This window comes from Buteo buteo, chromosome 23 (genome assembly GCF_964188355.1).
Source record: "Buteo buteo chromosome 23, bButBut1.hap1.1, whole genome shotgun sequence".
Classification (NCBI taxonomy): domain Eukaryota; kingdom Metazoa; phylum Chordata; class Aves; order Accipitriformes; family Accipitridae; genus Buteo; species Buteo buteo.
The window spans coordinates 3,064,262-3,088,960 of NC_134193.1; the positions used below are offsets into that span (position 1 = coordinate 3,064,262).

The 24,699-nt window shown below is 56.1% G+C and overlaps 2 protein-coding genes across 10 annotated transcripts in view; both read left to right on the forward strand.

The window, feature by feature from the left end:
* The window catches only part of KLHDC8A (kelch domain containing 8A), a 33,981-nt gene extending 32,596 nt beyond the window's left edge, over nucleotides 1–1,385 (forward strand). For 7 of the 8 annotated variants that reach the window (XM_075056001.1, XM_075056003.1, XM_075056004.1 and 4 more), the window contains one exon: nucleotides 153–790. In XM_075056001.1, coding sequence (XP_074912102.1) covers nucleotides 153–346 — 194 coding nt within the window. In that variant the 3' untranslated portion in view covers nucleotides 347–790. Of the gene's footprint in view, nucleotides 1–152 lie in introns of all 8 variants that reach the window. The other variant, XM_075056007.1, reaches the window with a different exon arrangement.
* Nucleotides 437–23,875, forward strand: NUAK2 (NUAK family kinase 2). 2 transcript variants are annotated; one of them, XM_075055999.1, is made up of 7 exons: nucleotides 437–790; nucleotides 17,367–17,487; nucleotides 18,930–19,081; nucleotides 20,081–20,146; nucleotides 21,167–21,286; nucleotides 21,634–21,766; nucleotides 21,846–23,875. In XM_075055999.1, the coding sequence occupies exons 1-7, from the start codon at nucleotides 437–439 to the stop codon at nucleotides 22,976–22,978; spliced, it is 2,079 nt and encodes a 692-aa protein (XP_074912100.1). In that variant the 3' UTR covers nucleotides 22,979–23,875. The 2 variants fall into 2 exon arrangements, with proteins under 2 accessions (XP_074912100.1, XP_074912101.1); XM_075056000.1 differs by lacking the exon at nucleotides 437–790 and adding an exon at nucleotides 12,201–12,584.
* Nucleotides 23,876–24,699: the final 824 nt, after the last annotated feature.

A 24,699-nucleotide genomic window follows, 5' to 3' on the forward strand; every position in this document is an offset into this window, starting at 1 on the left:
CAGAGAGATCCTGGCCCTGGCTGGCCTGAGGGAGCAGGGAAAACGGACCCCATAAGGGGATGGGGTCCAGAGCACAGACACTGTCCTGGAGCAGACGAGGGACACTTGCCAGTGCTTCCCAGGTGACCCAGTACCTCGCTCTATGCTTCCAGGAAACCAGCCGACCGTCCTGGAGTCCGCAGAGGCCTTCCACCCCGAGAAGAACAAGTGGGAGAGCTTGCCCCCCATGCCCACCCCACGCTGTGCCTGCTCCAGCATCGTGATCCGGAACTGCCTGCTGGCTGTCGGTGGGGTGAGCCAGGGCCTGAGCAGTGCCGTGGAGGCCCTGTGCCTCTCCGATTCCTAGCTGGCTCCTGCCCGGTGGAGGACCTTGCCCCTCGCTGCCTCCAGCGGTGGTGGTGGTGCTGGTGGTGGTGGTGCTGGGCAGCTCTCAGCGATGCTGAGGCTGGGTGAGCACCCTCCAAGCTGGCCTGGGAGCCTGGCAGCTCAGCTCTGCCTGCCCGAAGTTAAACCCAGCCTTGCTCTGGAGCCATGGCTGGCAGGAGCCCACAGGGCTGCTCTTCCTCTTCCTCCTGGGTGCTGCCGTTCCAGGCCAGGATCCCCCTCCCAGTTGTCTTCAGAGGTCTACGGGGAAACCCAGATGAAGGAACTGCTCGCAGCGCTGGTGTGTCATGTCTCTTGCCAGCAGGAAGGGCTCTGGAGATCAGGGCATTGGCAAGTGTCTCCCTGCGGCCATCCTGACCCACTACCGAAGGCAACGGGTTTGAAGGTGTTAGGAGTATCCAGACAGGTCAGTGGTGGTTCAGGGAAAACTGTTGTGATGTTGCCCTCTTCGAGCATCCTGGGATCTACGCGTGCTTCCCTGCACAGATCCCCTTGGCTTGCAACACGGTAAACTCTTAACCTGCAGCCAGATCCAGGGGATCGTTCTTTTGCCTTCGTAGTAAGGCTTTTCCTGCAAACCTGTAGCATTTGACTGTCACTTTGCCAGGAGCTGGAGCAAGGGGCTGCCAATGCTCCTGGGAGGGATGAATGCCCAAGGGACTGTTTTGGCTAGAGGGAAGACCTTGCGATTGGCACAGGACTAGCACAGATACTGCCTTTGCTGGGTTTCACGCAGAGATGGCCTCAACCTACAATATTCCAACCCTGGTTTTAGCTCCTTTAATGATTTGGGATCTTCTGTTCAGCCCAGGGAGAAAGGAGCAAAACTGAGCCTTGCCTCTGGTTCTGGAGCACTCTCACCCCGGGGCCGGGCAGTGGCCTTGGTGATGGCTTTGTTGGCCATCGCCTCCTCTTTGGTTTCGTTCTTCCCAGGCAGTTTGCGGGAGGGTTACAATTCTAGCTTGTAGCAGTTGCACCATTAAAAGCTGTCTTCAGAAAAACCTTCGGAGAAGGCTGGCTGTGCTCAGGGCTGCATCAGGACTGTCGTTTTATGAAAAGCTGGGTCCCAGATTAAAAAGGGGTTGGGGACAGGGTGGGGGGCTAGTGCAGGCAGCCATCCTGGGGGTCGGTGGGCTATCCCGTGCCTTGGGCACTTGCCCCATCGCTTGTTCCTTTCCGCGGTGTCCTATCCCTCTTTTTTTGCAAGCGGTTCCTGGGCTGCAGGGAGAGGTTTGGAGGAGGAGGGGGGATCCCGGGGGGGCAGCTGCGGGGCTCCACCGGGGCCGGACCTGCTCCCGCCGCTGCGGAGCACCGAGGACACCGTGCGGCGGCCGCCGCAACGGCAGGGATGGGGATGATGGGGATGGGGATGATGGGGATGGGGATGATGGGGATGGGGATGATGGGGATGGGGATGATGGGGATGGGGATACCCCCGAGCTGGGCTCCCCGGGAGGGTCAGGGACCGGCTCCTCTGCCTGTATCTCCTCCGAGCATCGCTCCTCCGGTGAGACCGGGCTGGGGCCGCCTCCTGCCCCTTCGCAGAGAGGGGTGTCCGTTCCCGTCTGCCGGTATTTGCGAGGAAGCGAGTGGTTCCTTTTGAAGTGCAGCCCTGTCGGCTCCGAGTCCCCTCTCTCTGATCCCAAAGTGCTGTGTAGCTCAGAGGAAAGGGGAAAAGCACTAACTCAGCAGCTAATAACCTGCTCGCTAATTATTTACATCCCACCTGCTTGTCCCTGGCCGTGTACATAGGCACAACAGTGTTTGTCCCCATCCCTTGTCACATTCCTGTGTGTATTCCTGATGCGTTGTTCGTCCAGGTGCCGTGTTTTGGAAGGCTGTATAGATGCAAATATCTAACTGCAGAAAGGAGCTCTACCCTGATGCAGATACGCAGCTCCGGCCAGGGTGGAGGAGTTGCCCGCAGCAATGCTGGGTTGTGTTCCAGGCCTCCGGTGAGGAGCACGGAGCCCAGCAGAGACAATCTTAACATAGTGCAGTTGAGCAGGGCTCCAGGGTGAGATCTGCTGGGGGGTGAGGCTGCAGGGAAGGGCAAGCAGGGCACTGGGACCAGGCATTTCTGTCTAACAGCATCCCTGGATGATTAAAGGTTTGCAGGGTCTAGCAGAGCTGAGGGAAGGTGCTAAGAGCACCCCTCTCTGCGTGTGCAGCCCTGAGGGTGCTGCCTCCTGACCCCAGAAGGCTCATAAAACATCCCTTTGAACTGTAAAAATTGGAGGAGGATGGAAGAGGCTTGGAAGGAAAGAGGGAGCCTTCTCCCCTTCTAGAACAAACCCTGTGTCTCCGGGCACAGCGGATCTCCATTTCAGCTGCCTCTGCACAGCTGAGAGTCTCTAGCTCTTAATGAAGTGTTTTCCTTTGTCCTTAAGGAACCTTTCCCACACACAGCACAGCCTGATGCTCCTCTGCTCTTGCTTTCTCATTAGCCCTGAGCCCTGTTTGTTGCAGTGAGGCCGCACTGGTCGAGGCTCAGGGTTCAGTGCTGCTGGGCTGGCTTTGTTAAGCTGGAGCAAGGGGAGGAGGAATCTGCTCCCTTTGTCTGGCTGCAGCACAGCTGGAGGCTGATCCTTTGCTTTCTCCCTCCAGAAAGGCTGGAGAGAGTGACAGACAAAGCAGTGTCATGGGAGTAAACCCGCTCTAGGACTTAATGAAGAGATGGGGGACTGGGGACAAGGCTGGGGGGAGACGGTCAGTAATCAAAGCTGGGGGGATGTGCTGAACATTTAGAGAGGGAGAGAAAGAGGAGCTCTCTAAGTCGCAGCATAGCGAGAAGCAGATCCGGGTCAGCTGCCTTTGCGGTGAAACCCAAGCTTTCATCACCAAACAGGATCCTTGGTATATCCGTCCCCAGAGCTGCTGTCTCCCCAGCCAGCAGCAGGTCGCTCTGCGGTGCTGGGGATGCTTTTCCCCATGCTGGTACTATGCAGAGTCAAGTTTTCACGAGAGCTTGAAACCTAGATGTCATTTGGACTTTTCCAGGTGTAGTTCCCACCCTGAGCAGCTCTCCCAGGGGTTTGTTTCCACGTCTATCCTGATTTCAGGGACTGGGGGGCTTCCTGAGCAGCAGTGAGCTTTTTCTGTGACCCCTAGTGCGCTCTGCAGCCACCTCCTGCTTTGTCTGCTGGCTTCTCCCCAAAATCTGCCAGGAAAAGCAGCTGCTGAGACTTCAGACACTTCCAGCACGCCTCTACTGCACCGTGCTTCCAGATAACACCCACTCGGAGACCTCTGTACCTGAAAAATTGAAGCACTTTCCCTAGTAATAATGTTGTTTGCTTTTTACCAGCAGATCATAAATGGCTTAGCAAACACAGAGAGGTAACCAGGCAGCAGGAAGGTGAGAAGAGCCATACCCGTAATTACGTGGTCAGTGGCAAAAGCTACGATTAGAGGGTAGGTCTGATCGGCCCCTGTGCTGGGCTCTGCTTGTGGGAGCCCACCACTTCGGTATGGCCCCTCTGATCTGGCTTTTTGGTGGCTTGAGTTCAGCCTGGTCCCTAATGGGGCTCAGGGACCTCCTGGGCTCTGCCAGTGCCTGACCCCTGCTGAAGGAACCTGGCTGTGTTTTCAAACTAACTGTCTTTGATTGTTTCAAGAAAAGGTTTCAAACTTTTAAGCATGCTTTTAAGCTGTTCTGCTGGGTGGCAGAGCAGCCCAAGGTGGGGCTGGAGGAGCTCTGCTAATTAATCATGGAATAAGAGATTTAATGAGATTGCTGCAGAAGCCAGGGAAAATCAACCCATAATTCAAAACACAGAGTATGTTACAGCTGCTTGCCCTGGAACAGGCTATTTGAGTGTCCACCCCAGATGTCCGTGTATGCAGTGTGAATGGCACTAAGCAAAACCAACCCGATGGCAGAGACTCGGAGGTAAGCATGTGTCCCATCCACAGCACTTGCACTGCACCCCGAAAATGGCTTGGTCAATGCCATTCCTGACCCCCAACCCCTCCTGGGCTTCCTTGCTATTGCTGGACTTCTCTGGGGGCTCATCCATGGATCTTCTCTGGACCAAGGACATCTCTCTTATGGGGATGATGGGTGTCCAGCCATCAGCAGCGAGCTGTTAGGCAGCACCAGGTTATTTAAAGCTGCTTCTGGGTTTCTCAACAACTGGAAGGGGATGCTGTGGGACTCCAGCCACAGCCACCTTCTTGCCAGCCACCCAGCCTCCTTTGAGCACCAGCAGCCCTTCCCTGGCTCCTCTTGGCTCGTGGGAAAACCCTTCTAGTAGGTTGAGATTCCCTCCAGGAGCAGGTGAAATCCTCCAAACTTTCTCATTACCTCTACAGGCTTGATGGTGGCATTCACTAGTTCCAGCATGCTGGCAGACAGGAGCTGGAGGATTAAGTGTCTCCACTGATGGTTCTCACAACTGCACCTTGAATCCTGCTGTTCTGTGTTGTTCCTACTGCTGTGGGAAATAGAAGACTGCAGGAGATAATCTGCTTTTGTTTGCAACAAAAGGGCTGTGCCTGCCCTCCAGGTGATGGAGATGTGACCCTGAGCCAAGGCTGGGGAGCAGGGAGGTGAATCAGATGCACCCTGACTGTGTGTGTAGGGTTGTTTGTTTTTAAGAAGTGCTGCGCTTGTTTGGGCTGAGCAGTGCTGGATGGGCTCCCAGTCTCCTCCCAGTGCTCTGAACGGCAGATGGCATCCATGGGCTGAGCCCAGGCTGGACCAGCACCTCCTGGCAGGCATCCTGCTGGAGCTGGGGGGGGGTGCCCTGCCCAGGTGGTGATGGACTATGCTGCTGGCATCACAGGCTGGCTCCAAAATGCCTTTTTGGGTTGTGCAGGGATCCTAGCTGATGGCATAAGGATCCAGCAAATAACTTGATATGAAAAGGATGTTATGCATCTCCTCCAGCACTTCGTTCCCATGAACAGGCATCGCCTCTGAGCCTAGACACCTTGCAGTAGCTATGACACGAGCTGAATTCTGTTCTCGGGTCCCCCAGGCAGATAGTCTGTAATGCTGCTGCACAGTGTCAGTCAAGGAGATGTCTGTGGGGTTGAATCCTGCTCTTGCTCACACTGCTGCGGCTCCCTGAGCTCCTGCAGTGAATCTCTAGGGATTAGATAGCTGCAGTGTTTGTTACCCCAGATGCATGTTGCCTGTGCTTTTCAGCAGATGATTCTAAGTGCTTCCATCTTTGAAACTGATACTTGGTGGAGCTTGTTGTGCCTGGAGGGGCAAGATAAAGCTGCAGCCGGGAGGTCCAGCCCAGTGATCAAACCAGCCCCATGGAACGGGGCCTTAGATGGGAATTGCCAGCAGTGGAGGGTGAGATTCTATGGCTGCGTGGGGCAGACGGCTGCTTTTCGGGGCAAGGGGTGATGACAAACCCCTTTCTTCTCCGGAATGGTTTGGCCGTTTAGCTTTGGCAGTGGCACAGAGGTACCCTGTGCTGCGAGATGTGTGTGTCTGTGCGCGTACCTATACAGATGCACAGAGGGGAAAGTTGTGTGTGTTGGCGTGGGCGCACACACAACTCGGTGTGTGCAGACGCCCTGTACCGCCAGCACATGTGTAAGTTGGCACGTACGTCCGTGGGACCGGGTTCGTGTGTGATAGCACACGGGGCTGTGGGTACATCCCCGTTGCAAAGGCTGCACCCGTGCTGTGCTCCTGGGAGATGCCAGCCAACATAATTGCCACCACGGTGAGCAGGTCGAGGAGCAGGCAGCTTGCAGGTTCACGCCACGGGCTGCACCCACGGCTGGGTTTGTCCGGTGTTACGAGAGCACATACCTGTCAGCCACTGTCATCTCCAGCAGGTACTGCTGTCTGAGCCACAGCTGTGACGAACAAGCTGCTTCAAGAGATTTCGGGGAGGTACTTGCATGGATTCACACATTGCCCCAGCTCAGTGGGTGGCAGACACGCACCAGGTCCCATTGCAGCATCTTGGGTTGCATCGTTCCTCCCTGCTTTGTTCCAGAGGAGCTGCTGCCATGGCTGGGGTCATTCCTGCTCACAGAGAAGAGAGTTTGTGGCCTCGGCTGGCTGCTGCTGCCCTGGTACGTTGGGCAGGGCTTCCCAAGGCCAACTGAAAACAAACTGTGGTGTTTGTTCTTCAGGGGCAGGGAAGTCAGTGAACTGTCCACCTCATCTCACATCATCAGGATTACTGGTGTCTGTTGTCTGACATTTGAAAACCTATTTAGATGCCAGTTCAGTAGTGTATTTAAGGGGTGTGCTTAGACCTCAGTGTAGAAGACCTGTTGATGTCAAAGCACGTTTGCTGAACCTGAACTTTAAATTGTGGATGGTGGTGCAAAGGGAATCTTTTAGAAATAAAGCAAATAAATATAAAATAACTGGTTTTCAACCCAGCTTTCTTTCCAAAATATGTAGTAATTTTAACCTGCCTTGGAGATTTGTTGTCAGCAATCTTGAGAATGGATTGGTAATTGCCTGCGGTATCTTTTTTTTTTTAATATATGTATTAGCTCTCAGAGAGACTTGCCTTGAAATGGGATCACATTTCAGTACACCAAGTGCTTTGAACAGGGCATTGTGGCATTCTTTCTTACTGATCTTCAGTAGGTATGTCAGCCAGCTCCTCCTGTCTCTGGGGAGCTGTAAAAAGCTACAGGCTGGTCCTTCTGTCCCAGCCAGCCCTCAGGTTTCACAGGAGCCCTGTGCCCACCAACCTTCTTAGCAGTTGCGGTCTGTTCTCTGTGCGCCTTTATCTGAAACCCAGCTGAGCTCTTGTAGTCTTCCAGCTACCTAATGGGGCTCAACGGATCCTGGAGCTGGCTGCTGCCGTGTCCTCGCCTGAACTCCTGATACTCGAAGTTGTGTTTACTGAAAGCCAGGCTTTTCAGTACCAGCGCCGGTGGCTGCTCCGACACAGCAGTGCCAAGGGCTGTGCTGGCCCTCCTGCCAAAAAGCATCGCTTCTTATTGTCCCTGAGCAGACTTTGTCTGCATAAGGAAACTTCCTTAGAACAACCTCTAACAGAGCAGACATGACTCCTGTACCTTGCTGTGGGCCCATAACACACACAGCAATGCCCCGCTCTGCTCGGCTGGTCCTGGCCATGGGAGGAAGATGCTCTTTGGGGTCGGTGCTGCCCTTCGGCCATCAGTCGACCAACCCTTCCCCAAAGGAGACCCAGCGTGCTTTTGTGTGAATGCTGTCGTACAGCTTCAGCGCTGAATTTATCTTTGGATAGCTGGGAATAGAGCTCCTCCATGCTGCCGGAGCTGCAGTGGCACCAGGAAACACTCGGACCTGTCTCTTGCTGCCATCCCTGTATGCGCTGCCCTGGCCCTGTTCGGTCCCCAACCCTGCAGGGACACCAGCTGCCGAGTCACAGCTGAGCCAGCCTGGTCGAAGCCAGCAGACAAACCCATTCCATCAGCATCCGCCGGCACTGGGACGGATATCGAGTCACTACCCTGAAATACAGACGCTTCCTGCTCTGAAAATAAAAGCTCCAGTTTTTCGGGGGGGAGTTTGCTTATTTTTTTTATGAATGCCTCAGCATTTCTGTAGCCCCATGTGCTGCCGCAGGCTTTAACCTTCCCTGCCGTGACTTCCAGTGCCTGGGAATGTATCGCAGGGCGTCCTGGGTTGTTTGATTTCTACAATCTGTTTGATCTGTAGTAGGGGGACCTTGAATGAGACAGTATAATAGAAGAATACTATATATAATAATGTATTTTATTTATTGGATATGTAAAATTTTCTCTCCTTGGTGTGGGTAATTTGTGACTGCTGGTCTGTGCACTGAACTCCTGTTAATTGTGTGTTAGAATGAGCCGTGGGCATATATGCGAGAGAAGAGCAAAGCCCAGTATAAGAGAAAACTGCGTACGAGTTCCTGCTCAGCCCTTGCCCCTACTTGTCTGGGGTTTGCTGGTTTTCAGTGGGGGCTTCAGCCATAGGGGTTAATGTATGTTGTAGTGGCTGAAGTACACGGCTTGAGTCGGATGGGGGTTGCCATTTTGGCTTTTATTCAACAAGCATTTAGATTAAAGTGTAATTCAGACCACTGCACATCTCTCTAGCAATTTCTGAGGTAAATACTATATAATGATGATGACCAGGTTATCACCTGATAATGTGATGATTAAAAATCCAAATAAGATAAGTTCATATTTTGAAGCGGCTGGTTCCTGGCCTCATCACGCTTTTAACTAAAGAGCTCATGATTCTAATGGTTCAAGGAGGCGGGTGTCACTGACCCGGGGTGGCTCACTCCGTACCAGCGGCCAGGAGATGAGGTTCTGGGACCTTCCGTGGCTGGTTCAGCTGCAGAGTGAGCAGGATACCGACCCGGGAGCCTGTCCTTCCCCGCAGGCTGTACCCGGGCAGGGCCGTGCCCACACGCTGTGCACAAACCAGGTCATTCCTAACTGCAGTTTTGCTTCGCTCTTTTTCTCTTCTTGGCATGCTTCATCATTGCTCACGTTTCTACGTGCGGAGCCCCTCCAAGAGCGATGCTTTTTTCTACATTGTCCAGCTGAATGAGGTGATATTTCTGCTTTCTCCAGCCGTGATCCATCCTTGGCTGCGGCACATCCCTTATCTCCAGAGCTCCACAAAGCAGGGAGCTCCCTTCCGCTCACCCCGCCGTGCCTCTGCCTATGCTGGCAGCGATAAGGCGAGATGGCAGGACCTGGGTCCATGAGCACCACAGTGCAAACATTACCAGGGTAATGGAGTTTTGCAAAATGATCCTTCGAAATGTCTAGCCTGGGCACAAATCTGCCCACTGAGTAGCTATCAAGCCAGAAAAAATGAGCTTGGCTTTACCCAGAGCAGACGTACAGGGCTGGCTGGAGTCTGCAGGCTGGTGTAATGCACAGCTGCGGTGGAAGCGGGGGGCAGAGGTGGCCTCTGCTGTAATCATTAGATGTGATAGGCCATAAATTACTTTTCAAAAGGCTCCTATTGGTGCTAATGTGTTTCCCTTCTTCTGCTGATGGATGGGGCACCCAATTGGGAGGATCAGAGCAAAACCAGTTTCCTTAGTGTTTTCCGAGGAGGAATGGGTTTCACACCTGCCTGAGCACTACCCAGCAGCAGGTGAGGAATGCTGCCAGCTTGGAAGACCACTAACGAGAGGCGATCATTAAACTTTTTGTTGTCTTTGGCATTTTGATGCCTAGTGGAGCTCTTCCCTTCCCTCCTGGAGGGCTCACTGCTGTAAGCGTATCTTCTGGGGAAAGTTTATTCCTTTACTAGTCCACGAGCAGAGGTGAACAGAGACGGTTGCCACCGAGTCTAAAAGTGGAGCCGTAGGTTTTGACCACAACGTGGATGTTTCCAGCACTGAGGTAATGCTGTAGCATTTATTTTAAAATAATAAATAAATAAATAAAAAGTTAGGAGCCTGCAAGTAAACAGAGCTTCCGTTATGACAAAGCATCCAGTTGATTAGACTAGCTTTGAGCAGGTTTACCTGACATCGAGCCAAATTCCTTCCTGACTTTCATGTTGGTTTTAGCGGACATGCACTGGGGCCTGTGGTACAAAGGGCCGCCGCTGGAGAAACCCTGTTTAGGATTTGTAAGGCTACAGCTGGGGGAGGCAGGGGGAATTTTAGTGGATTTCCCCACTGTTGAGAAAGTAGTGGCAATACTGTTACAATAGAGGATCCTTATCAGTGGATTCCAGTGGACTTAGATCTGTGTCCCTTGACATTTCCATTAAAATAGGCTTCCTGAGCCAGTCTAGAACAAAAGCATACCTAAGCCTACATATAAACGGCAACACAGAAAATTGCAGAAAAGAATTTATCTGGTAGAAACATAAAGAGAAGCTACCCAAGGCTTGCTTCCTTTCATCACGGGGAAAGCCTCTGGAAAGCATCCTTATAAATCAACGGCAGTATTAAACATGTGCTTAAGGTTAAATGTGTGCTCAAGTGCTTTCTTGGACCAGTGGGCTAAACCACGAGTGATCCCACAGCTGCCGATAGCATTACTCTGCGGGCTCGCGGTGCCCAGGAGACACAGACACTTTCATCTTAGTCAAGTGAAATTGCTTTGTTTATTGCAATAAGGTAGGTTTGTACCTTCCCCCTTCAACCCTTCTGCAATCTCTGGGCTGTGCCTGAACAGGATCCTATCTGTTTACTTTGACATTGAAATTACAGCAGTTTAGTTAATCTCATCTACGCCTTGTTTATCTTCCCTATGGGTCCTGCTGGCCACTTGCAGATTGAAACCCAGCTCCTGTTACTGCACAGTAAATAATTCATTACTGCAACTCACTGCTTCAGCACAGTATCTCCTTTGGACAATCCCCCTCCATACTAGTGGGAGATGACTAATTTTAAAATGATGAGAGAGATTTGCCCATGGGTTATGGGATGTTCAGCTGGGGGGGAAGGATGCAGGACCAGTCTGAAGCTGCGAGAAGTTGTTCGTCTCTGACATCTTGTGAGGAACAGAGGTCCCACATGGCCATTGGCAATAAAAATTAGGGACAGTGGCAGTACGAGATACCTGTGTGTCCTAACTGTGTCGAACTGGTAGCTAATATGCCGTCCTTTCAGCACCGAGACAGATCACAGCCACGGGCGAGCAAAAATTTGGTGCACGGCTGTCTCCATGACCTGGATGCCGGTGCCTGTTGTTACAGCTACCCTGCAGAGCGAATGTCCTCAACAAGTTGTTTTATAATCTCACTCCTCCGATACCCAGATTGCAAGACCAGCCAGGGGACTGTGGCGCCTTCCCGGGTCTCATCCAGACGTAGAGACATGGCACGGTCGTGGTACGCTGAGAGCGGGTGCTGGGCCGTTGCACGGCTCCAGCCTGTGTCACCGCTGTGCTCAGGGACACAAAGTGGGCAGAGAGGGGCTGGTGCTGGATTAAATCATCCCTCGCAGATGCTCCCAAGCCCCTGCTCTGCCTCCCCCTGCCAGGCTGCCCTGAGCTGCTGGAATTGGTGGGAAAATCCAGGTCTGAGTGTGGGGATGAGTAATGCTGTAATTATCTCTTTCTTCAATCAATACGGTGTGTCCTCACACATGCCAGAGCTGGGCAAGAGCTTTTGTTTTGGCTGCTTTGGGAAATAATTGCATTCTTTTAATATCTCAAAACAAAGATTTACCACAGGGGCAAAAAGACCACACGGGAAGGTGCTGCAGATTTAACCAGAAATGTCCATAAAAAGCCGTTGCGTGGGAGCGCCGGAGCAGCCTGCAGACGTTTGCCCCCCCCGGCTCTGGTCACGGAGCACCCTGCTCCCTCCCAGGCCGCGCGTCCAGGAGGGCGAAGCACGGTCCTGTGGTGAGCGTGGATGGGCTGCGCTTGCCCAGGCCTCTCCCCTCTCTGATTTTTGCCCTCAATACCAATTTTTTTTTTTCCCAAGACTCGTGGGTGCATCGTGGCTCCTTACAGCAAACCACATCTGTGCGTGCGTGTCTTGGCCGGCCGTACGTCCGTCTCCCTCCGTGTCCCCGCATCCCGGGCGCTTCGCTCCGCATCCTCCCAGCGCTCTCATCTTCGCAGCCTTTGGGTACCAATCTCTCCCCGCATCATCTTCTGGAAAGTCCTCACCACCACCCCCCCCCCCAAATCTACGGGACACCCCTTTACACCCCTTGCTACCTCTATGCCCCCCCCCACTTTTCCCCCTGCCTCTCTCCCTGGGCTGCCCCCCCTCCCTTTGCACCCACCTTATGGGTGCCCCCCTGACCCACAGCTCCCCCCCCTTCCTGGGGTCTCCCCCCAATCCCCCCCCCTCTTTTTTTTTTTTTTTTTTTTTTTTTAATTTTTTTTGACACCGGTTCCCGGGCGGGGCGGCCGCCGCCGTGCGGCCAATGGGCGCGGGGGGGGAAGGCGGGGAAGGGACCGGGGGGGGCGCGGCCGCCGGGGCCGCCGCATTTAGCGGCCGGGGAGGGAGGCGGCGGAGCCGGGGCTGGGAGAGAAGCATGGAACGGGCGGGGGGACCGGCACCGGCACCGGCACCGGCACCGGCACCGGCACCGGCACCGGCACCGGCACCGGCACCGGCACCGGCACCGGCACCGGCGCTGGCCGCCTCGCTGGCCGAGGGGCTCATTAAATCCCCGCGGCCGTTGATGAAGAAGCAGGCGGTGAAACGGCACCACCATAAACACAACCTCAAACACCGCTACGAGTTCCTGGAAACGTTAGGGAAAGGCACCTACGGGAAGGTGAAAAAAGCCCGGGAGCGCTCCGGTAAACTGGTAAGGATTTCTCCGTCTCCGGTGCATCCTCCCCGGGAGCCGGAGCATCCCCCGCTGCGGTCCCCCCGGCCCCGGTTCTCCGGTAACCGGGAAGGCTCAGCCCTCACCCGGCCCCGTTCCCGGTGCAGCGTGCGGGGAGGTTGCGGTGCTGCCGGGCCCGGGCTGAAGGATGGGGGGGAGCCCGGAGGGGCCTCGCATCCCCCCCCCCCGGGAGGGGACTGCAGCTCCTTTTGCCCACTTGACCGTGTCAGGCTTCCTGGGGGAAAGGAGCCTGCAGATATCCGGCAGCGCAGAGCAAACATTGCACTTGAATCTGAAGGGTTTGGTGTTTTTTTTTTTTCTCCCTTCCTCTCGCCCTGGTTCTTGGTTGGTTTTGCCTCTCGGCTCTCGGCAGCGGTGGGTGTGCGGCGCACAAGCGAAGCCGAGCCCCCCCGAGCGTCTGATTGCAACCGTGACTCAGTCCATCGACACCTCAGCCCCTCCGAAACAAGTGGCTCCGTGCAACGCGTGGCTCAACCCCGGAGCACGGCCATCCAGCGTGCTGGAAGGGTGCAGGGAGAGGTGGGGGACCCTCACCCCCCAGGAAAGCGGGGTGCTGCTCTTCTGGCAGGCCTGTCCTTTGGGAATCTGCAAAGGGTTCGAAGGGCAAACTTGAGTTGTGATTTCCTTGCCCCTGTTCGGTCCCGAGCACCCTGCGGTGTGGGATGGGACCCAAGAAAGGTGGTCGCACGCCAGCCCGTCTTGAGACCGTGGGTGAGCAACGAGGGTCCGCCTGGGAGCGGCGAGACTGGCCCAGTAAGGCTCCGTGGGCTGAGCAGAAGAGCGGGGCGTGAGATTGGATCACTAACGTGCCACTGAGGCACGTCAAGGAAAACAACCGTAAATCTGAGAGGTTTTCTTGTGTAAGGCGACGGCTCTTAATTAAATCAGATCTGCCATTTCCATTAGCCTATCTGGTTCTGAAGAAGCTGCTGTTTTGCTGCATAATCAGGGCCTTGAAATGCAGCTTCCACCCACAGACCTAGAAGGATCCCTCCCCTCGGGATGGGCGAGAAGACTTGGATTTCCCTGTCTGCACCTAACAAAGCTTGTGCGGGGAATCTCTGACCTGACAGAAAACTTACCTATGTGGGGAAGCCCCTTAGGACCGGGACTCGTTTGTCTAGCAGCGTTGGTCTATTATAATGCAAATTAAATACACAGGCCAATGACTCCTCAATAAATGCTGGAGATAGTCAAAGGCTTGACTAACTAGTACCTCAGCGAGCTGGCCGTGTAGGAACAGGAGGCTTAACCGCAAATCTCTCCTCTTCCCACAAATTCTTTCTTGTAGCACTCAGCATTTCCGGACCTGTTTAATCTTTAGGCTTATCCTGAGCTGGGTTGTTATTTGCTCCTTCTCTAAGTGGCTTTCACTTCCTAAACACTGAGGTGTGAGAGCAGGTACTGCTGCCTCCACCAGTTACCCCTCGTGGGCTGTGGGGATCCGACCTTACCGGCTGAGGCTGTAAAGCTGGAGCTGCTCCGTGCATGGTTTTTGCCTCTGGCTAATCAGAAACTGCCTCTGTCAGATGCACTGAATATTGAACCATCTGGTTTTACTGCCTGGCTTTCTTTTTGCCTCTGAATTTTAACCAACCTACCTGGACTTAGCTTGGAGCAAGGTGTGTCTGATCAGTTGGTAGGCTGCAGGGAAGACCAGGCTCCCACAGCTGAAGGATTTTTGGGGACTTCCATGAACCTTCTTTGTCTGAAAAAAACTTGTTTTCTGGTTAGAAATCCTTTAGGTGAAATGATGCTCACGCCTTTTGGTGGGTACTTCTGCTGGGTGCCCTTCCCAGTCGTTGCAAAATTGTTGTGCCCCTGAAATATCAGGCAGGTGGGGAGAGAGTTGCTGGTTCTTTTTGCTTTCTGGTTTTTTTTTTGGTTGTTTTGTTTTGTTTTGTTTTCTTTTCCCCTGCATCTTTTGGTTTGAATATTTAGTAATGTGTGCCATGGTGGTGCAAACTGGCTCCTGCACCTGTTTGCATGGCAGCATCTGGCCTTTTTTTCTCCCAGCCTGGTGTTTCTCCCAGCTTGGTTCCCAAGTCCTGGCCTGCAGCCAAGTCAAATAGAAAGAGGGACCTCCTGTGGGACTCGCTTGCAGTGTCAGAAATGTAGTTGTGGGCTTGCGTGGTGTCAAGGGGAAGGCAGCACCTGGAATATTCCAAAGCAGCAAAGTCTCTTTTGATCTCCAGTAAGGGGCGAACCCCGGTCTCTTCCGTAGTGGGTTGTAATCCATATTTCATGGAGCATGAAATGCTGCACTTGCAATCTGGAACAACTTCTAAAGTGCTGCCTGGGGTTGTAGCTTAATGCATCTTTCAGCAGCTGCTGAAAAATACCTGTTCTGCCCCCAAAAAACTTTTAATTAAAAGCCTTTTTGACTTGGAAAGTACTCTCGAGTTCTCTAGTCTCCTGCAGCGGGACTTCTTGGGGCTGTTTCCTGCAGGAGATTCTTCTCATAGCGTTGATGGTGGAGGCAGTGTGGAGGCTGTGGCAGTGTCTGCCCCTGAAGCTGCTGGTCTCCATCTCCAGGGTGGCCAGGCACAGGCTTTTGTGTCTGGAGGGGAGATCCTCTGCTGTCAGCCTTCTTGGGTAGGGGGTGTTTCGGAACAAAGCCGCTTCTCAGCACCCCTGGGGAAGGATGGGATGGCCAAGGGATTAGCCTCCCCGGCAGGGCTTGACAGGCAGATAAATCATCCCACCCTGAGTGGCTGGTTCAGTCTCTGTCGTAGGAGATGTGGACCCTAACGGTGCCGTCCCCTCGCTGTGCCTGACCGTTACGCAGGCAGCTGGCCTGCCTGCGGGCAGCACTCACGAGAAGGAGAGCCCCGGGGCTCCAGCAGCACCCTAAACCTGCTCGCTGCTGCAGCCCTGACTCCGGGGCTGCCTTGGAGGTCACTAACTGCCAGGCTCGTAGGCGAGGGCGTTCTCCGGCACTCTGCTGAATACAGCCGGTGGCATCTCCTAAGCCTTCCTGTGCTGGCAGCCTGGGGCCACTTTGTCTTTTTAAGAACAGTGGATCTTGCCCTAAGCCCCAGCTCGGCGGTGTATGTGAGTGAGCGTCTTGGTCAGCGAGCAAATGTGCTGCATACCCCCCAAAATGCTGAAGCTGTTGGGCTGGATGTCAGGCTTTATGGGGAGAGATGAATAGAGTGAGTCAACAGGAATTTGGGAGGGCAGGAGCAGGCTGACTTGCTGCATAAAGGCTTTGCCCGCATGCTAGCGGGGGTCAGGTAATCAGGGGCTGGAGCAAAAAATTGTTAAACTTTAACCTGTTAACCTAGCACAAAGGTCAGGGAAAAGAATACCTGGCTTTCAAGAAGTTATTAAGTGCTTTCAGTATTGCTTTGCACAGAAACTTGGGCCTGGGTTATTGAACTTCCCTTGGCCAGAGTCCATTCTGCTTGGTTGCTTCAACCCTTGGGGCTGGTGCAGGCACAGCACACAGGAGGCAACCCCTGCCCTGGCCAGTGCTGGCCTGAAGTGGCCCAGTGCAGCAGAGATGGGCCAAAGGGACCCCATCGGCCACCTCTCACGTGCCCGTCTGAGCCCTTAACGTGGGCACGTCCTTCTCCTGTGAAGACGCTGATGTGGCAGCTGAGATCTCGCCGCTTTAGCATCTGGTGACTTGCTGTGAGTGCTTAGCAAGGGTCGCAAACTTGCTCTGAGCCTTTCGCGGCTTGGTGGGCTAGGTCTTGAGGAGCAACGTTTCCCACTCCCCTAAATTGGAAGGAGATGAGGCCGAGCATCTGTGCTGCACAGCCGAAGGCGGACGAGGGTCCCTGCGCGGCGCAGCCATGAGCATCGCTCCTGTGCTGGCAGCTGGGGCCGGCGGGTGTCCGTGGCCCCTCTCCCTGTTGCTGGGAGACCGGTGCGGGGGTCCCTTTACAGGATTAATGCTGTTCCACATTCTTGTCTGATAGAAAAAAAGAGGTTCTGCTGGATTCAGTTGTAAATTCAACCCTAGGAGCACATTGTCTCTTCCCAGCCCCTTTGAAAGAGGATTAGAAGGCATCTATTCTCCAGCACTTACTCTTCTTTCTCCTCCCCTTTCAATTTCCTTGTAGAGGATAGCTTGAAAACCCAAGTGAAAGCCTGGAAAGCGGCTCGCATCATCAGCGCTGGGTCTCCCAGGGCTGGAGCTCAGTCCTGTGCCTAGGAGGAATCTACTCTTTAATACCAAACTTTCTCTTACCTCTGCATAATCAGCTCCTTGAAATAAGCATTAACGAGGAAAATGAAACCTGTTGGGTTTTTTTTTTATTTGCATGACCCCAAGAAGACGTTGTTGTTGTTATCTTCCAAGTCATGTGTGCAGGTCACATTCCTTTAGCTGGCCGCGGTCCAGTGGCGGCTGTAGCCTGGGACACAATTCCTGTAAGCCACAGCACATAAATGAGGAGCAGGGCTGCGCTACCTGTGGAGGGAGCTGGCAGCAGGTTTCCCTTGGGGGAGAGGCGGGGGGGAGCTTCTCCCTTGTGCACAGCAACAGGACTTGGAGAGAATAAAAACCTAATTGATAAAGTTTACTTTTATTGGAGTTGTTTCAGCGGAGGCGTGCAGCACGGCTCTCTGATACAGCGTGCCTGGGTGGAGAAGCTGGGCCATTGATCTCTGGCTTGTGACCCCCTTCCTGAAAGAGGGGGTGGGTTTCTTGCTCTGCAACAGGCTTTGGGAAACCACAATGCTCCTGACCCCAACAGCCGGGTGACCCTCTGTGCGTGTGCTCATCCGCAGGTGGCTATCAAGTCAATCCGGAAAGACAAAATCAAGGATGAACAGGACCTTGTCCATATCCGGAGAGAGATTGAGATCATGTCCTCCCTCAACCACCCCCACATCATTGCTGTCCACGAAGGTGAGCCCTCCTCTCCCTCCCCTTCCCAGCAGCATCCCCGAACGGAGCCTCTGGGGTACCTGGACAGGCTCTGCAGCAGTGGGGTTAGCGCTTGCTGCTCTCCTCCCTCTGCTCGTTCAGAGCAGAAGCTGTTTGCCGTTCCCTGTGCCGGACCGGTGACTCAGCGCCGGCAGGGAGAGCGGATGCTGCCGGGCTGTGGTTTCCCCACCGCACTCCCCCGTCTGCGTGCAGAGCAGCGGCGAGGGGAAATACCTGCTCCAGAAATAGCCGCTTCCCATCCCGTCCCCTCCCGCCCGGAGAGGGAAGCCGCCGGCTCCAAAAGTTTACGTAGTCTTTTGAGGCTGGAAGCGAGAGGCTGCTGGTGAGAGGCTGTGCCATGGAGGGGAGCCGGGGGCCAGGGTCCCCCGCAAAGCCCAGTTCCGTGTGTGCTCTGGTTGTACTGGGCACTCGCCCCAGCCATGGCAAGTGCCGGAGCAGCGGGAATCTCTGTGGGTCTGCTCTCAGCTAGGGGCAGGAGCTAATCTCAGTACTGGAGTCCTTCTCATTCCCTCCCCTGGGGCATAGGAAAACCAAACTGCAGGGTGCTGGGAGAGCTCCTGGTGCTGCTGGGCTTGGCTTAATGGCCAGGGCTGGGCTTTGCTCCCAGGGTGTCTGGGCAACACCAATCAAAGGGGAATTTCTCAAGTTTTGCCTACAACCAGACTTAGAGCAACTCTCCAGCTGGATCAGCCTTCGCTTAAATGCCGAGTCCTTTGGCTGCAAACCCGGCGTGCCCCGTGCTCTTCCTCGGGGCTGGGGTTCATTGCGCTGTGCTGGCGTGTGGTCGGTGCCCGCGTTATCGCCGCCTCGCTGGTGTATGTGAGGTATCCAGAGTCCTTTTGTCCTCTAAACAAAAGCAAGTGGATTGGCAGTTCATACGCAGCAGCGTTTGCAAGGACTGAGTCACGCTGACTGCTGGAATTCAAAAATATTGAGGTAGCTTTCTGCAAACAGGAAGAAAATGCTCCGTCTCTTGGCTTGAGCCGGAGCCTTGTTGGGAGCAATAGGAACACGCAGAAAGGCCACCCGGCTGCGCCAGCCAGTAGCTCCGTCGCCTTCCCCCTTGGCAGGGCTCCTTCTAGCAAAGAACCACACGCCTCAGTCACCTTCTGGCAGAGCAGAGCCCTTTCTCCTGTGCTCTGTGGCTGCAGAGGCTGCTTGGCCAGCAGCCCCGGTGGCACTGTGGGGTGCGGGTGGCAGCTCTGGCCGCCCCCTCCGACCTGCAGGTACCTGCAGGAACCCCGACACCTTCTGTTTTGCTAAACTGAGGGCGCAGGCAGTGGAGTGGGCAGTGTGTTAGTCGGTCAGGGCTCCGCCTGCTCATTAAAAGCCACGTGCTAACGAGAAGTCCCTTAGCTCTGAGCATCCCTCCTAACAGCCTGTGGCTTCCCGTCCCCGCGCAGTGTTTGAGAACAGCAGCAAGATCGTCATCGTGATGGAGTACGCCAGCAAGGGGGACCTGTACGACTACATCAGCGAGCGGCAGCGGCTGACGGAGCAGGAGGCACGCCACTTCTTCAGGCAGGTCGTGTCGGCCGTCTACTACTGCCACAAGGTGGGTCGGCACCGCGTTTCCCACCGCCTTCCCGGGGGGAGAGCGGGGGGATTGGCTCCTGTGTGCTCGGCAGAGCCAGCTCCGGGCAGAGGAGCAGCAGCCGGGGCTGGGTAGGGATCCAGTGCCCGATGGGGAAGCTCAGCCGGGGCTGGGAGGTGAAGGGAACTCGTGGCCGTTGGCCTTTCCCGGGAGAGGGGTTGATCCTGCCACTGATCTGAAGGGTGCAGCTGCCCTTGGGCTTGCAGGGAGGCAGTGCCCAAGCAGCCTTTGGGAAGTCCTTGCCTTGGCTTTCCTCTGCTGCACTGTGGGGCTGGCTAACCCCACCGGAGAGTCACCGACTCCCATCCCACCTGCCCAGAGGGAGATGCCCAGGGCTGTCTGCCGGGGCTGAAGGCAGAGCCCTGGCTCACCCTTCTTGTCCCCTGAAAGGGATGTAAAGCTATAGGGCCCTGCCTGGGGCTGTGGGATGAGCTGTGCCTGCCCTGGAAGGACCCTCGAGCCTGTGGGTCTCCCTGGAGGATGCTCAAAGGCCATGCCTCGGTCCCGGGTACCCGCGTGCCCTTGGCATGAAAGGGGGTGTTGCGGGGCACCTCCTGAACCCAAAGGAAACTGGGGTCTTGCTTAGCTGGGAAGCAGCAGGTCCCGGCAAAGCACGGAGCTGTGCCGACCGTGCCCTGGCAGGAGCTGGCACCAGCCACTCTCACGGGTGTGTGGCTGGGGAGGGTGCAGGAGCCCAGCACGGCGCGGGGTGCTGGCGCAGGGTGCCACCCTGCTCAGTCTCCCGAGCGGCACAGGGGGCTGGTAGCACCCATGTCGGGACATGGTTTACAGCCTGTCGTCAATGCATCCAGGGTTATTAACTGCTCCTCTGATTGCTGTCATCATGTCCTGTTTGCGTGTCGCCGTGCCGGTGAACGGCAGTGACCTCCCTGTGTTGCCCGACTTTCCCTTCCTCAAACAGGCTGTAAACTAAACCCGGCTCTTCCTTCTCTTGTGCAGAACGGGATCGTTCACAGGGACCTGAAGCTGGAGAACATCCTTCTCGATACAAACGGGAACATCAAGGTGAGAGGCTGGCAGAGCCTGGCCATGCCTTGGGTGTCACCCAGCAAAGGGGTCCGAGGGATGCGGGTGGACTAGGGGTGGCCACAACACCCCGGTCCCCCCAGGGCACACGCTTCTCCGCAGCTCTGGGACCGCTGGCATCAGCCTGCGCTGCTGTTTTCCCAGGAGATGGGGAGCCAGGAGGGTGCCTGTACGTGCCCCCCCGCTAGCAGAGCGGGAGAGGCTGCAGAGGCAGAGCCTCCCTGCTGCCTATTAAAGCCATAACGTATATCTGACGGCTGATAAGAGGGCAAAGTCTGAACGCTGAGGTCAAAGCATGACTGGCTGGATAAGAAAGGGCTCTCCCAGTGAACATCCCGGTCCCCCTACATGCTGGTCAGGCTGGTGCAGGGAGGTGCAGGGCAGCTCCTGCCTCCGCTGGCCCCGAGCGATGCTTTTCGCCTCGGCCGGGAGCGCTGCAGCCGCCCGGGGAGGAAGGGCACGGCCACGGCTGGGAATCGGTGCGGTCGGTGATAAAACAGGCTGCGGGGCTTTATCTCTGTAAGGGGTAGTTTTGCAATTGGGAGCTTGCAAGCAAGGACTGTACCTTCTGCTCGCTGAGAGGTGACGGGTGTAATGAGGATAATGAATGCCTGTGTGCTAGGCGGAGCAGATAGGGACTGAAGCAGCCTGGTGTGGCTGTGAATGAGCTGGAGGAGAGCCCGGCAGCTCTCCCTCTAACCGCGCCTTTGCAACTGCCTTTGCTCCCAGCATGATGGGGCTGGAGGGGTAGAGGTGCAGGGCGGCTGCTGCGGTGGCTGGGGCGAGTTTTCTGGGAGGGGGAGAGGGGCAGGAGCAGCCTCGGGGGTGGAAAGCCAGGCAGCCGCTGCTCCCTGAGGAGACTGAGGGCACCCAGGACCAGGGTGCAAGGGCAGACCTGGTTTCAGCCAAGCTTGCAGCTGGAGAGCTTCAGGTGGCAATGCTGCTCCACCCGCGGAAGGGAGCTTTGCTGCTTGATAACAGCTATAAATGTCTCTCTAGATTGCAGACTTTGGCCTGTCCAACGTCTACCAGCAGGACAAACTTTTGCAGACTTACTGCGGCAGCCCTCTCTACGCATCCCCCGAAATCATCAATGGGAGGCCATACAAGGGCCCAGAGGTAGGTTGTGTCTCGCCTCCTGTGTGCGGGAATCTCTTGCTTCCTCTTCGCTTGAACTCGGGAAAGCGCAGGGTGTTTTCCCAGGAGAGCATTGTAGGCAGAGCTCTGCCTCTGTGGTTTGGGGTAACGGGTCCCCTAAGACCAAGTGCCAGGCGGTTGGTGTGTGGCAGCCACAGTGGGGTGAACGTGGTGGGATGCAGGTGGCTGGAGCTGGTCCTGCCCCACGCTCCGTCCACCCCAGGAGCTGCTGCTGAGGCTCTGCTGGGGGGTCCTATCCAGCTGGGGTGGGGGCCAGGACAGCCTGGTCCTGCTGTCCCCCCCTCCAGGCTCGTCTGTCCCTCTGGCAGGTGGACAGCTGGTCCCTGGGCGTTCTCCTCTACATCCTGGTCCACGGCACGATGCCGTTTGATGGCCACGACTACAAGACTCTGGTCAAGCAGATCACGAGCGGGGACTACCGGGAGCCCACGAAGCTGTCGGGTAAGCAGACCCCCACCACCCTGTGCGCTCCCCCCTCTCTGCGTGTTCCCTTCGGTGCCTGACCTGCCTCTTTCCCCAGATGCCTGCGGGCTGATCCGGTGGATGCTGATGGTGAACCCGGAGCGCCGTGCCACCATCGAGGACATCGCCACGCATTGGTGGGTGAACTGGGGCTACAAAGTGCCCATCGGGGAGCAAGAGCTGCTGCGGGAGAGCGAGTCCCCCCTGGCCACGGTGGCAGAGTGGCTTCGCCGTTCCTCCCGGCCCCTCCTGGAGAACAGCTCCAAGGTGCGATGCTTCTTGAAGCAGCACATCCCCGGCGTAGCCCTGGAGCGGCAGCGCTCCCTCAAGAAGTCCAAGAAGGAGAACGACGTCTCCCACGCGCTGCAGGAGGTGGCCCTGGCCCCGGAGAACCCCTCCAAGTCCATTCTCAAGCGGCCCAAGGGCATCCTGAAGAAGAGAAACTCCTGTGAGCAGAAGGTGCCCAGCCCCAGCCCCTCGTCAGCAGTGCCCGTAGGAGAGGCAAGGGATGAGGATGGCGAGGTGGCTGCTGCGGGTCTCACCCGGATCCTGTCCTCCGGGATGCTGCCTTGCAACACGGGCGTTGGAGCGGTGCCCACGGCTGCGCCCAAGAAGGGAATACTGAAAAAGCCCTCGACGAGGGAGTCGGGATATTACTCATCCCTGGAGTGCTGCGAGTCTGGGGATGTTCTGGATGCGGGGAGCTTGGACCTTGATGGGAGCGTGTTTGCTGACAACCCCTCCCCGGAGCAGGGCCCCCAGGGTCTCCCTGCTCGTCGGAAAGGCATCCTCAAGCACAACGGCAAGTACTCCTCTAGCAGCACCGAGCCAGAGAGTCTCCCCGGGCAGGGTTTCGGGGGCTTCGGTGAGGTGCCCCTGCCCCAGGCTCCCCGTGCCCGCCCATCCAGCGCCGTGAGCGAGGACAGCATCCTCTCCACGGAGTCTTTCGACCAGCTCGACCTGCCCACCCGCGTCCCCCACGGCAGCGGGGGCATGCGGGGTTGCATCTCTGCCGACAGCCTCCTCCGGCTGGAAGAGGAGGAGGAGATAGAGGAAGGGCGCAGGCTGCGCCGCTGGACTGTGACCCATTGCCGGAGTCCCCTGCAAGAAAGCAGCTTGTCCCTGGCGGGCTGTGACAATGTCACGGAGGTTTACCGGCGTGCCGTGGCCATCAGCATGAAGTTGAGCTGAAGGCACCCCCCGGCAGGGCTCCCCGGGGTGGTGTGTGTTGGGGAGGGGGCTGAGCCCTCCGTGCCCCGGGGCTGCCGGTGCTGCTGAGCCACGTCCCACGTATTTATTTTGCAGCCTCGGGTGCAGGCGGGGAAGGGAGCTGCAGTGGCTGTGGGGCACTGGTGGGGGGATGCCCCAGGGCTAGGACATTAAATGGACCAAAGCCCTGAGTGATCCGGCCACTGCCCCTGTGGAGGGGCTGGGGGGTCCCGGAGGCTCCTCGCTGACATCCTTCCCTTGTAAACAGGCTCATCTCATTGGGGGAAGAAACTAAAGGGTTGGGGGGATTTTTTTTTTTCTTTGCACTGTTTTTTGGCTGCACAAGGTAACGGATGGGGCAGGTGATATACCTCAAACAAGCTGGAGATGTAGCAGGGTGCTGGCGAGGGGCTGAAAGGTGCTGCCCTGGCTGCTGCCTGCGGGCTGGGCTCTCAGGACGTGCTGGCAAAAGGGTCCAAACTGCCCAGGCCCCGGCTCTTCCCTCTCCTGCGCTGAGAAACCCAACTGGATCTGGCCGAAACCCTAGTGTGAGAGCACACTCAGATGCCAACATCTCTTTTTTTTTTTTTTTCTTTATGTTGAAAGGAGGAAAAAAAAGCGCCTTTGAGGCACCACTTCTTTATTTATTGCCTTTTTCCAACTTGATGTAAAACTTCAGCAGCATGGGATGTGTCTGGCTCCATAATGGCCACCCAGATGTTTTTCACGGGGAGGTGGAGGTGTCTGTGCCATTGTCTCACGTGCCGCACGTCGAAGCTCCGTTGCACTATTGCCGTGTGTTCCCTGGCCCTTTCCCTTCTCCAGGGTGTGTGTGTTTTCCCCTCCTTCCTACAAAATGGTCTTGAGAAAACCATTAAATTAAAAGCAAATGGTAGATCCGAGTTGTTCTCTTGATTGCTGTGCCACCGCAGCTCGCGATAGGCAGGGAGGTGTAATGGGGTGCTGCTGCCTCGAGCTGCCTGTCCTGGGCTGGTGCCTCCTGGCTCCTGTGCTGCTCCTGGCAGGATGGGGCTGTGCACAGTGCTGGGTCTCGCTCCAGTCTAGGTGAGCACAAGTTAGCTCTGGACACATGTCCTGCAGGGTGTAACACCTCCATGCAGCGTGTGCTCCACTCGTTCAGGGCTCCAGCACGTGCCCCTTCTCCAGTGCTGAGGCTGCTGTGTGGGCTTAAACTGGTGCCTCCCCCCAGGCGCTGCACGGTGCTGAGCTGCGCCTTGGCGTATCCCTTATGTTGGGGGCTCAGCACCCACGGGGAGGGTGACTGGCTGTAGTTTTTAAGGCTGAGCAGCTGCTGCTGCGTGACCCAGCGAGGGGGGACTGGCTGGAGGCAGGACCTGCTGTCGGGGTACCACGGCACTGGTGCAGTGATGCTGCCAGTTCTGTGCCCCTGATCCCGAGGGCGACGAACAAGCAGAGCCCAAAGTTTAGGAAAAGCTGTGATGGAGGCAGATGGCTGTTGGGGATGATGGATCCATTGCCCCCTCCCCGCCACAGAAAGCCCTCCTGTCCCAGCTCTGCTCCCGAAACGTGCTTTCACAACGCCGGTGGTGTGTGGGTTTAGGTTTGTGAAATATCCGCAGGTCTCGGCGGCAGGAGCTGCCTCCTGGGCAGCTGCCGTCTCTCTCTCAGTGCCTGCAGGTACCTCTGCCGGGGAAAAACCGAGTGAGATCGAGCCCCGGCAG